Genomic DNA, 13,298 nt, shown 5'->3' on the forward strand with positions numbered 1-13,298 from the left:
CAAAAAATGTGAATTTTGATTCAAAAGTTGTCTTTGTGGTGAGATCAGTGTTTTTACATTTTTATGCATATCTTTGAATCTATGTTACATAGAAATATAAAAATTTATATTAAAGTACATCTCAATGAATCAAACAAGAAAAAGTGGCTTTGAATGATAAAAGTCTCTGCTTTATCTAAACTAAGCCAAAAAATGTTAATTCTGATTCAAAAGTTGGCTTTGTGGTGAGATCAGTTTTTACATTTTTGTTTATATTTCTAAACATATTACAGATAGAGTAATGAAATTTTACATACAACTTTAGTAGGCATTGTTACAATAGAAAACACTTCTTTCAGGTGGTCTTTATAATTTATACTTGCGAAGGGCATTTCCAGTCTTTTAAGTTGTAGATGATTGTAATTGGAAGAATATCTCGAAGCCATTGAGTTTTCTCCAACCCCTTAACGTAAATCTCAGCGTCCTTGAGATAGCTGTTAAGGACTCCTAATAGGTGGAAGTACATACTGCGACCAGACTTCCAGAGTATTCCGTGATAGTTCAGCTTATGCCAACGGTTCTATCTCTGATACTTAAGTGCCAGCTCCTCCCAAGGATGCGGCGGCTTGATGAGCATCACCGTAGACAGACAGTCATCCTGGATAGGTACCAGGGCCACCTCCTTGAAGACGAACTGGTTGTTCCCTGACGAAAAAAATGACGCGATTAATCGGTGATTTTTCGGTCTTGGTCAGGGAAATTTTTTTTTCTATTTTATTGCGAATTATTTATGTGAATTATCAATATCATCAACTATTTTATAATTATTTAGATGGAAAATAAACAATTTATTTCAATATAAACAAATATTTAAATTTACCGAGTGATTTCTAACGTGATATATCACGTAATCAATCACGTCAAATAATTACGTGATAAATCACGTTATATATCACGTGAGAAATTGAGTAATTTATCACGCGAATAATCGTGTGATAATTCACGTGATTTTTTCGCCAAGGTTGGGCATCTTGAATCCCTGGACGTCTACGATGTACTTCATTTTGAAAGAGGAGCTTCTTCTCGGTCGACGGAGAATGAAAGAATAAGCTTGAACATTTTTTGAACCCTTTTTATATCCTGATCAACTAGCTCTGAACTTCAAAAAAAAATTACCCCTTCCACAAATTTTAGAAGCAATCAGATTAAATTACCCCCTACAGTTTTTTAATCTTCTCCCTCACTCCTCTTCGAATCTCAATATAAGGTGACGTTTCGACCGATATACATCATTCAGTCCTCTCAACGGAGCTTGAGAACCTCTCTTGTGATCAAGGTACATCGAAGACTTTTCCTGTCATCAAGGTACATCGAAGACTTCTCCTGTCTTCGTGGCTCAGTATTTTAAGGAAACTTCCCTTCACCTGTGGAAGTGCCATCTTAGCGCGTTAGCTGGTGATGCTAGTCCCGAAGATATTAGAAGATGGTTGGATCTTGGTCATGCAGCTATAACTAATGCGAATGAGATTTCTCTCACTCTTCAACCCTTACAGTAGCAGATAAGCAAAAGCTTCAAGCTGCTATTGCTCTCATCAAGAGCGTTGTTTGGTTGATGAGTAGACATGAAGTTTTTAGAGCAGGCGTCGGTACCGCGAATATGGAGAACCAAGTAAACGTTCCAGCGATTGAATGGGATGACATTAGCAGTGCTTTTGAAAATCGAATCAAAACGTGTGTAATCACTAATCGAAAACATCTGGACATATCAAAGTTTTTAAAAGATGCTCGGCAGCTGTTCACTTCGAAAGTTAATCAGACTCTTGAACAAGAGCGTACTCTTAAAGTGAACGCTGTGTTATGTCGACTGGTTTATGTCGAACATAGTACAGTGCATAGACGCGGACACTGAAGAGTTTCAAGAACGAGAATCAGGCTGGACTCTGCGAACAGTGTTGAATTTGGTTGTCAACGTTAATAAATACAACCCTATGCGAGGAAGTTCTTCAATCAATATAAAGTAGTGCTGCTAAAGAAGAGGGACAGTGTATTACAATTCAAGAACTTTGTGCATAAAAATAGAGTACCGTTCGTGGTGTACGCAGACTTCGAGTGTTTATTGGAGCCAGTCAATGACCACAAGCGTGCTTATCAACAGAACAAACCGTGCAGTGTATGATTTTTTGTTAAGTGCAGTTACAGTGATAATTTATCTATATACAGATGCTATCGTCAAAGTACCGACAACGACACTCCAGCCAATTGGTTTGTTCGAAATCTCTATAATCTTGCTTTGGATGTGCAAAATATGTATAAAAATCCAGTAGCGATGAGAGTTTTGACTGAACAAGAAAAATTCGAGTTCACCAGGGCCTGTAAATGTCACATATGCGAGAAGCCTTTCACGGAAAAAGTTCGCGATCATTGTCATCTCACAGGAGAGTAAGTATTTTTTCTCTCTCTCTTTATGTCGATTAAATATCTATGTATAAAATAGCTAAATTCTTATTCAGATATCGAGGCCCTGCGCATAACTCGTGCAACCTTAACTATCAGGATTCTAGGACCATTCCTGTAGTCTTCCATAATCTTTGTGGATAAGACGCACATCTGTTTATCAAGGAGATCGCAACGTGTTTCCCTGGACGCGTGTATCTGATGCCTCAAACTAAAGAGAGATATATATCTTTCACAAAGTTTGTAGAAGGCACAGATATAAACTTACGCTTCATCCACTCGTTCCGATTTATGCCGGCATCGTTGAACAAGTTATCGTCATACTTGACAGAACTTGGCACACTAGAACGAATTTTTGCCGAAGATGGATTCTCTCCCGAACAGATTGGATTGCTGAAAAGAGAAGGTGTCTTTCTCTATGACTACGTTTCCTCGCTCGCTAAACTCGACGAGGTAAATCTTCTGACGAAGGATGATTTTTTCAGCAGTCTTTACGATGCTCACATCACCGATGAAGACTATGAGCACGCCAAAAAAGTATGGCAGTATTTCAACGTACAGACTCTTGGGCAATACCCTGATCTGTATCTCAAGACTGACGTTATACTTTTAGCTGAAGTCTTTGAGAACTTTAGGAGTAATTGCCTGCATGCGTATGATTTAGATCCAGCTCACTACTACACTACACCGGGTCTTTTATGGGACGTGATGCTGAAATATACGCAGGTAAATATAACTAAGATAATCAACAGCCATGGAAAAAGGCGAAATATTCATACTATTAATTATTTGCAGGTTCGATTGAATCTCTTGACAGACATTGACATGCTCATGTTTGTAGAGCGTGGTATACGAGGTGGAATCAGCCAGTGTTGTAACCGGTATGCGAGAGATAACAACTCGTACATACAGGAAGGTTACAACGCCAGTGCTGAAGAAAAGTACCTCATGTACTATGATGCCAACAACCTGTACGGCTGGGCAATGACCGAGGCGTTACCCTATGGAAAATGCAAATGGGTAACTAATCTCGAGACGCTCAACTTCTTTGACGTTCCCGACGACAGCTCTTAAGGATATATTCTGGAAGTGGATCTCGAATATCCGATAACGCTTCACGGCATATATCGAGATATGCCTTTCTGCGCCGAGCACATGTGTCCACCGGATTTGAAGCAGAAGAAATTAATGACCACCCTTCACGACAAGAAGAATTATGTCATAAACTACAGAGCTTTGAAATAAGCTCTGGCACATGGACTGTGCCTTAAAAAAGTTCACCGCGCTCTAGAATTCGAGCAGAGCAAATTGTTGAAGCAGTACATAGACTTGAACAGTGCCAAGCGAACAGCGGCCAAGAACGAGTTTGTAAAATGCTTTTCAAACTGTTTAATAATGTTGTATACGGCAAAACCATGGAGAACGAGAGAAAGCACGTCGAAATCAAATTGGTGACAAATTGAAACGGACGCTACGGCGCTGAAGTTCACATTGCGAAGCCAACGTTTCATAATTGTACCATCTTTGATGAGAACTTAGTGGCAGTGCAGATGTTCCGTGCCGAAGTGTGTATAAAGAAGCCGCTATATATAGGACTTAGCGTTTTGGACCTATCCAAGACACTGATATACCGCTTTCATTACGATTACATGCTTAAACGTGCTGGTGACTAATGCAAGCTTCTGTATACTGATACAGATAGCTTGGTCTACGAAGTATCAAATCTCAACATGTACGACATAATGCGCACAGATATCCATGAGTTTGACACTTCTGACTACGCCGAGGACAATCAGTTCAAAATGCCACGCGTCAACAAAAAAATAGTCGGTCTGATGAAGTACGAGTGTAACAGCGACATTTTGCTAGAATTTGTTGGACTTCGAAGCAAAATGTCTGCCATGCGTGTCCAGAATCAAAAGCCCATCAAGAAATCGAAAGATGTTAAGAGCTCGGTAGTCAAGGCCACCATCGGTTTCGAAGACTACATCACGTGTCTGCAAGAAAACACGATCTTGACTCGAGAGCAGCGGAACATCAGGACGAGACGGCACAAACTCTTCACCGAGAAAGAGGTGAAGATAGCTTTGAGTGCTCGAGACGACAAGCGTTATTTTCAAAACGGAAAGACAGATACGCTACCCTGGGGCCATTACAGGATCATTGTGGACGAGCAGCCAATAGCAGCAGTTCTATCTTCGGGAGAGGAGGAAGAAGTTATCGCTGTTGCAGGACCCTCAAGAGAAGGGGAGAAGCAGCAGTTGAGCTGGCTAGGGAGCCAATCACTGTCACCGCCGCAATCGAGCCGCCGAAATTCGAGGAGGGAGAAATAGCAGAGCTGGTGGGGATCGGCCTATATGAGTGGGACCCTTGGAGCCAGCAACTCATACTGCCTCCTGAAGAGCAAACGAAAGGATCCATTCATCAGTCACCACTAATAAAGTAAAGAAAGACCACCGACGATCCCCAGAAGCAAAAATAAATCTGCAAAGGTAAGTAACATAAAACGTGCACACATTCACCTATAATATATACATGATTATTAATAAGAATTGTTAACTTTGTGTATTACATATGGATATGGAAAATCTAAACCGCATCGCCAAGGGAGGTTTCCTTCCTACAAAGAAGCTGGTTGAGTTGAAAAAAGATCAGGTGTACATGGTCACGGTCTTAAAGGAGGTGAAGACAAAGTTCGGGCCGAAAATCGTAGCAGAGCTCAATCGAGAATTCGACATTTTCCTCCCGAAGAAGGTTTCCGACAGCTTCCTGGCATATCAGAGCTTCTATGAGAATATGCAGGATGCGGTCAACAAGCTCGAGCTGTTTCTAACGTACCGTGGTGGCTACGTAGTCGAGTTTTCCAGCAAGTGAATCCGTCGTGAAGTGCTTGAACTAATCAGGAAGTGTATGAATGAGCCCGATCTAGTCACAAAGTGTTTGCGTTCTTGGTGATTAGTTTAGTGTGTGCATTTAAAAATAGTTGTAAGTTAGTTTGTAAAATCGTCGAATTCTCCGACAGAGATGAGTATGCTTTGAGTCATTGATAGTTTTTAAGAATGTCGAATTGTACGACAAAGTGTGCGCGTGTGTGTACCTGTGTCTGCGTGTGCGTATGTGCGTGTTCTTGCTTGATTATAATATGTTAGTAATAACCATGTATCTAGGCGCGCGGTAGTTATAAATGAATAAATTATTTTGTTTGTTCACTTTGAATTTGATCTTATTATTGAAAAAAACACAGTCATTAATACATTTATTATACATTATCAGTTTTATTAATCCAGCTATTATGAGTTTTATCAAACCCCAACTATTTTACAAATACTTAATTTCCTTTTCTCTTCAAAACTGTTTCAACTAGATATACATCCGTGTATTTAGCTTTTAATATTTCTTGCTCGTAGAAGCATCCGGAGATTGGTTGATCTTGATAGTCCTTTAGACGATACGTCGTCGGTTTAGTCGCGGCTACTTTGATGATCGTAAAAATCTCAGTCGACCAGTTGGGAGTATATCCATTTTCAAATACTTGTTTTGCATTGCTCACTTGTGCTTTGTCACCGATTTTGAACTTCGGCTTCTTTACAGGTTTAACTTTGTCAGTAAAACGTTTCAACATATCAGTAGTAAAGAATTAACGAATTAGTACGCGATACATCTTTAGGTTTCATACCAATAGTTCGATGTTTGCTTCCATTATAAGTTGCTAATAAAGCAGGTAAAATGTCTAACCATTTGTAGTTGCCGCGTAGACTAAATTTCTTCCACATCGCAGATTTCAGAGTGCGGTTGAAACGTTCCCAAATTGAAGCTTTCATTTTGCTAAACGTCGAGTACAGATTGATCTTATGCTTTTGCATAAGATTTCTAAAATCGGAATTGTAGAATTCTTTGCCTCTGTCAGTGTGTAAGTTTTTTGATACTCAACCTTGACTCAACAACGACTTCATCGCCGCAGCAACTTCTTTTTCACAGGAACAGCCCAGGCATACTTCGAAAATATATCGATCACAGTGAGCAAGTAATTATAGCCTTTGTTCTCCGTGGAGTAAGGTCTACCAAATCAGACTGCCAAGTTTCATCCAATCCTCGCACGACAAACTTTCGTCGAGAATAGTTACGACGAGCAGGCTTGCGAAGTTCTTCTACAAGTCTTTCATGCTCCATCATTAACAGTTTTTTCTAATGTTGTCGCTTTGAAGGCAGATATAGGATTAGCTCTGGTCATCTCTTTGAGAGCCTATTTTATAGCTTTCACGTCTGCTTGTAGTTGTAAAACTTGCTGATCGATTTCATCTCTGTGTGCTTCAATTAGAGAATCAAAATCCTTTAATTCCTCTCTCAATTCATCCGTGACGTCTCGCACATATTTATGTTCCATTTGATGTACAGTATGGAGCGTACCCAAGTCGACAGCTTCGTTGAGTTTATGAGGTGCTGCTACATTGCATAGTCTCTTGTTATCCAAGTCATACTGTCCATCTTTTGTGATTTTGAAACCAAAATCAGAAGGGCCACGGTTCCCCTCGTTCTTTTTAAAATTACGTCCGAACACGTCGACGCTCATTTTGATAATATCGTTTACGAGCAATGCTCAGCGTATATAACCACCCTCGCGAAGTTCTTGTATGATCGAATGAATCTTGTTCACGTGACTGGGATTGCCAGCCGATTGTTCGGCGATAAGCAAACGTAGAAGGTCGACCAGTTCATTTGGATTGTCCCAATATACGTAATCCATATGCGTGTTCATTCTAGCAATTTTGTATCGAGGCAGTGCTCCACCTTCCTTTTCTCTCTTTCCGAAGAGGTTGAGGTTCTTTTTGTGAACACTTGTTGCTTCTAAAATGCTGCGATAATTTTTCATATCATCAGAACCGACGATTTTTTGTCAGGATTTCTGTAAGCAATCAAGTCCATCAACCCAGCAGTTTTCGGATACTCAACATTGTCCACTACTATCTTCTTACCTTCGAACTTTACTATTGACTTTCCGAGCATGTAGTTTTCGTTCTCCTTGCGTAATCCAAATATTTTGTCCAGATTCGCCTGATTAAGAAAAGGTAAACTGGGTTTACTAATCGATGTTTTATTCTCACTATCAGCGGTATGGTAAGCTGGCTCAGCTCTTTCATCTTTCATAGTAGAATTCGCCCAATACGATTCATTATCCTCGTCAAATTTGTAAGTTTTATCATGATCGTCAATGGGTCGTTCAGATTTGATCTTTTTTACTTTTCGTTTGAAAGGATTTTTATGCGAGTTGTCTACTGGTGATGTAGCAGCAGTGATAGATTTCTCATTTTTCGATTCAACTAGTTTTTTAAGTGAATCAACGATTGGTCTAAAAGTTTCTCCAACGGCTTTCTCAAAATTATCCTTTCCAAATTTTAATAAGCTGTATTTGCGCTTGACAGCGTTTCGCGCTTTGACAAGCTGATGAAGTACGTTTTTCTCTTGATGAAAATCAGACATGCTAGCACTTTGTCATTTAATGTCAGACTAAGTATACAGTGCTAAGTACGAGCTATATTTATAGCAAACTGATCGAACCCCTTTCGATATCTTCCAGCATTGATTGGACTATCTTTGTTAATCATGAGAAATCCATGATTAACATCTGACCAACATTGCGCGCATAAATCTTTGAAACGTGCGTAAGTCATGTCAGAATTTACAAGATCGTCGTATAAGTACTTTAAATTCACATCATCTTGTCGAAATACTACCAACAAATTGACAAATTGGCTGATTAAGCGACTTGGAGTACACGTACACATTTTTAAATCTAACACCGTTGGGATTAGTTATGAGCGATAGCAAGCTGCTATTCTTGCCGCAATTTGACATCCCGCAAAAAACTGCCCTTACGCTATCAGGCAGTAGATCACCATGTCGCTTAACTTTTTTATCTCGCTCAACGACGGAATCGAAGTTCGGTACCGGGAGCTTGATAAGCTGTTCCTTAAAATTCATGCTTTGAACTGTTCGGATGCTCGACATCTACTAGTCGCTCAGGTATAAATAGAGCGCTTATATAATCTCGTCATCAGTTAATCATAAACCTTCAGAGGGTAATGATTGTACACAGAGGACAACGACGTGGTCTTGGTTTCGTAAATAAAATTATCAACAAGCTACCGGTGGAACTTCACTTGCCAGACTATCAATACTGCAATCCAGGTACTAAGTTAACAATACGTTTAGCACGAGGAGATCAAGGAATTAATCATCTTGACGTAGCTTGCAAAGATCACGATAATGCATACTCGCAGAATCGTGATAACGACGAGACAAGAATCATTGCTGATACAATTTTAGCTGACAAAACTTCAAAATGAGTTTCTTCGAAAGACGCGAGCATCAGTGAAATAATAGCTGCTTTTGCTGTTTCAAAAACCATGAAGTTAAAGACGAAACTCGGAATGGGTGCGAAGAGAGGAAGAAGAGGCAAGAAAAGCTTACGATTGAATAAAATCGTAAAAGCTGCTGCCTAATCTATAATACCAACCAATAACGCTCACAAAGCTATTCTTTCTGCACTAAAAGGCGCTCGCGATGTGGTTAAGAAAGCCGGTGGCAAGCATAAGGTACTTATTCCACGCATTTTACCCGTACCGTCCAAAGTAGGTGGTTTCTTGCTATTACTCAAACCTATTTTCGCTGGATTGAGCACTGCTGGCGTACTGGCAGGAGGGGCTGCAGGTATCGCGACAGCGGTCAACGACTCCAAAGCTGCTAAGTTACAGTTGTAAAAAACTTCGAGACATAATAGAAAGATGGAGGAGTTAGGTATCGGTCAAGGACTTGATTAAAAAAAAAAACGTCGCTAAAACTAAGATTACCAGAGAGACCGCTCACTGACTCTGACCTTGTGAAGTATGCCAAAATTTTGAAAATACCTTATTTTCGCGGTGTATTCATGAGAAACGATTTACCTGGTAGTGGTCCGCGTTACATCGAATCAGCTGTCGTAAACTTGGATGATGCTAGTGGGCCTGGAACGCACTGGGTAGCATATCGTAAACGAGGAAAATCTGTAGTTTATTTCGATAGTTTTGGCAATCTTCAACCGCCTACAGACTTAATGATATATTTGAAAGTGAACGGAGTAAAGTACAACCCTGACAGATATCAAGACTATAATACATTTAACTACGGTCATCTCTGCCTTAAATTTTTAAGCAACAAGCTCAATACTCCTATATAAAGATGCAAAAAGTTTGAGTTTACTCATTCTCAATTCAACAGTCATGGATTATTCATTTACTCTGACTCTTTCTGTCAGTTCATCCATACTCGAAGCTCAGTATTTTCCGCCCATTGAATTATCACCGCATAAACAATACGTTCTTGGATTAGTTGAACTTTTAACTTTCAATTCAATATCCAACATCGATAAAGGAAATAAGAAATTTTACGTTGCCTACTGGCAGTTACGAGATTTACGATATCAACAATCATCTTCGTGAAATTTTGGCTAAAAAGAAGATTTCGATTATAAAGTGCAATCGCAAGATTGATTTTCGACCGCAAGACTCGATTGGCGCATTACTCGGCTTCACTAAACGCGTTCTGCAGGAAAACTTAAAGCATTCTTCTGACTTGCCAGTTGCTATTCTTAAAGTGAATGCTCTACGAATCGAGTGCAACATCACCAGCGGTGCCTACATAAACGAACAATTAGCGTATACTATCTACGTATTTTTTCCCGCTGTGCAGCCAGGATGTAAGATCATCGAAATCCCATCGCAAGTCATTTACCTTCCAATAACCATCAAAAGCATAGATCGCTTACAAATTCGCATAGTCGATCAAGATGGACATCTTGTGAATTTTTGAAACGTAACTGTTACTATCCGATTGCATCTAAAGCCAACGATTCTAAGCATACAGTCACCAGTAAGCTTTGATGAGTCGTTAGCACAATATGAGCTGCACGCTGATCAACCCTACACGGTCTCATCTTACAATAACAGCGACGAAATTCGCATCGCTATTCAACATCAAGATTTAAGCCTCTTGCCATCACGTAGTTCGCTGCACGTTTGCGGTAAATTAATTAAACCAAATGGCACTGCTCTAGCACGTACTAAGCTAGTAAATAATGCTATCTGTCACATGTTCGAAGAGATTAGATATGAAATTAATGCTGTACAAATCGACAAGTATAAAAATCTCGGTTTGACCACAGTCATGAAAGGCTGGATTTCACATTATCCCAGTCAAAGTTTAATAATGGAAAATGCAGGCTGGTTAGACATTGCAGAGACTAAATCACTGACCAATGTCTCCGGCTACTTTGACGTGAACATACCGCTGAGTATGATATTCGGATTTGCCGAAAATTACAGAAAGATCGTAGTCAACGTAAAACACGAGCTTGTACTGACTAGGTCACGAAATGATTTAAATGCAATTATTCAAACGGCGACTCTTGCGGATGGTGTCGCTACCTTCGCGGAATATAAATTAAAATTGACAAAAATTGAATGGCTCATGCCGTACGTCGTAGCATCCAACACTAATAAAATTCGACTTCTAAATTACATAGAAAAGAATCGACCGATTACTATGAGTTTCCGCAGTTGGGAGTTATACGAGTACCCGGTTCTTTTAACCTCGACTACAAATGTATGGACTGTCAAGACTTCCAATCAGTTGGAAAAACCACGCTTCGTAATCTTAGGATTTCAAACAAATTGTAAGAATCAGCAAGCTGAGAATGCCAGTCAATTCGACCATTGCGATATAAGCAACGTGAAGCTTTTCCTAAATTCCCAATAATATCCATACGGCAACTTAAATTTAGATATCAACTGTTATCAATACGCCATATTGTATGATATGTTCGTGAATTTCCAGAACCTCTACTACGACAAAGTTTCAGAGCCTGTCGTGAATAAGAACGATTTTATTTCACGCTTACCACTCATAATAATCGACTGCTCGAAGCAGAACGAGTCCCTGAAAAGTGCTGCAGTCGACGTTCGTTTTGAATTTGAATCTCGAAATAACTTTCCAGTTGGAACTTCAGCTTACTGCTTGATCTTATCAGCGGTGATATCAAGACGCTCATATAAGATGGAGTACGCAGTGGACATGCAGGGCTTCAAGAAACCCGGAAAAAACTTCGTTTTGAAGGAGCTGGCCATACTATCCCTCGAGAAAGACGCTGAACCTGTTGTACTATTATTCGAAGAACCATTTCCTTGGTGTTAGTTATCTCAGAAGTACAAGCGTGAAAATTTATGGCTTGAACTTTATCATCATAGATTGAGCTGGGACTCCAGTGATCATGAATACACAGAAATAGGAAATCTTCTTCGAGATGCACTCAAGGACGCCAGCAAGATTTTCGCCATTGGTGATGTGAACAATTCAACTTTAAAGTCACCGACATCACTGATTACTGCTACCCAGCCACCAATCATCCAAAACTAGTCACCATATGCACAAATCATAACGGAGCGCACAAAGCCACCTGTGCACGACAGAACGTCAGACTCATGAGGCGTTACTACTTCGATAACATGTTCATAAAGTGGGATGACATCTCGTTTGATGAAGCATAAATACTCGCGCAATCGCTAATTCGAGTCATTTTATCGAAATGAGTTCCAACCGAAGCAGCTCCGGCTATACAAGGCTCCCAAATGACGACGACGACGATAAAACAAAAAAAGATTCTTCGGCATCATCCTCCTCCTCCTCATCTAAATTGAAAGAGTATTCGTTAAAGTATTCTACAAATACGAATTCTCTGCCTGAACAAAATGGCTACAAAAGATTTAAGTAGCGCGCTAAAAAGTCACAATGGGTGAGTCGCTAAGTCGACAGGCTCGAGATCGAAAAATCCCGAGTTCAAATCCCCGTGACTTCATTTTTTCTTTCTGCTTACCATAATAACATACTTTCAAAATGTATGAATCAGAATCACCGAAAAGTCATTAGTAGTAGTAGTAGTAGTAGATAAGCTATATCACTGATTCATACTTTACTTAATAACAATGTCTGATGGGTGAGTCGGTAAGACGCTCGACTCGCAACCCAAAGGTCCCCGGTTCAAATCCCCGCTAAAACAGAAATTTTTTTCTCACTTCACGGTGAATTAGAAACTAATTTTGTGAAGTAAAGTAGTATTACCATGAAGTGATATCACCATGAAGTGGTATCACCATGAAGTGGTATCACCATAGCTTATCTACTGCCATAAAAGTAACTAACAGCAGTAAGTGGCTGTAGATGGCGCTTGCAATGTTTTCCCGTGCCAAAATATAGAGTTATTGTCTCTACACATAAATAAAATATTTATTCATGTATATAATTTATAAAAATAATAATAAGTTATACTCGACCTCGCGATCAGTATTCAATATCATATGTAAATAGAGGAAGATATAAATAATGTTCTGAAACTTATTCATATTTAAGATGAAGTTCTGGTGAATTTTCTAAATTTTTTATGTCGGGTATAAACGAGTAGATGTCTGCTTGCTAGAGATGTCAGGTCCAACACAGAGCTACGCGACTCAATGCTCCCCTCTCTATGCCGCGAGACGGCCAGCGCCGACGTCGCTGAGCGGCGGCGGCACTTACTTCGCCTTGTGCACTCGAGCGGTCAACACGCGTTTTAGCTGGTCTGTTCCATTACTTTTGTTATACCAATTATATTTTCATATAATAGCTTGACTTCGTTTGTATCATGAATATATGATTAGCTTGAGGTGTTATTAATAAATAGTGTTTTATTATGAAATCCTGTGTACACATTATTTCTCCCCAAGCATGCATGGTCCTAGCACGATTAAGTCTCAACAGGTTATGGGCCCAGCACGCTTCCACTGCGCGCTGAGATTATG

At 39.8% G+C, this 13,298-nt stretch overlaps 1 protein-coding gene across 1 annotated transcript in view; it reads right to left on the bottom strand.

The window, feature by feature from the left end:
- Positions 1-297: 297 nt before the first annotated feature.
- The window catches only part of LOC116416075 (basement membrane-specific heparan sulfate proteoglycan core protein), a 283,482-nt gene continuing 270,481 nt past the window's right edge, over positions 298-13,298 (bottom strand). Inside the window, exon 5 of the mRNA XM_032601472.1 lies at positions 298-684. Within this exon, the coding sequence (XP_032457363.1) occupies positions 633-684 (52 nt within the window). The 3' untranslated portion in view covers positions 298-632. The remainder of the gene's footprint in view (positions 685-13,298) is intronic.

This window comes from Nasonia vitripennis (genome assembly GCF_009193385.2).
Source record: "Nasonia vitripennis strain AsymCx chromosome 1 unlocalized genomic scaffold, Nvit_psr_1.1 chr1_random0016, whole genome shotgun sequence".
Lineage (NCBI taxonomy): Eukaryota > Metazoa > Arthropoda > Insecta > Hymenoptera > Pteromalidae > Nasonia > Nasonia vitripennis.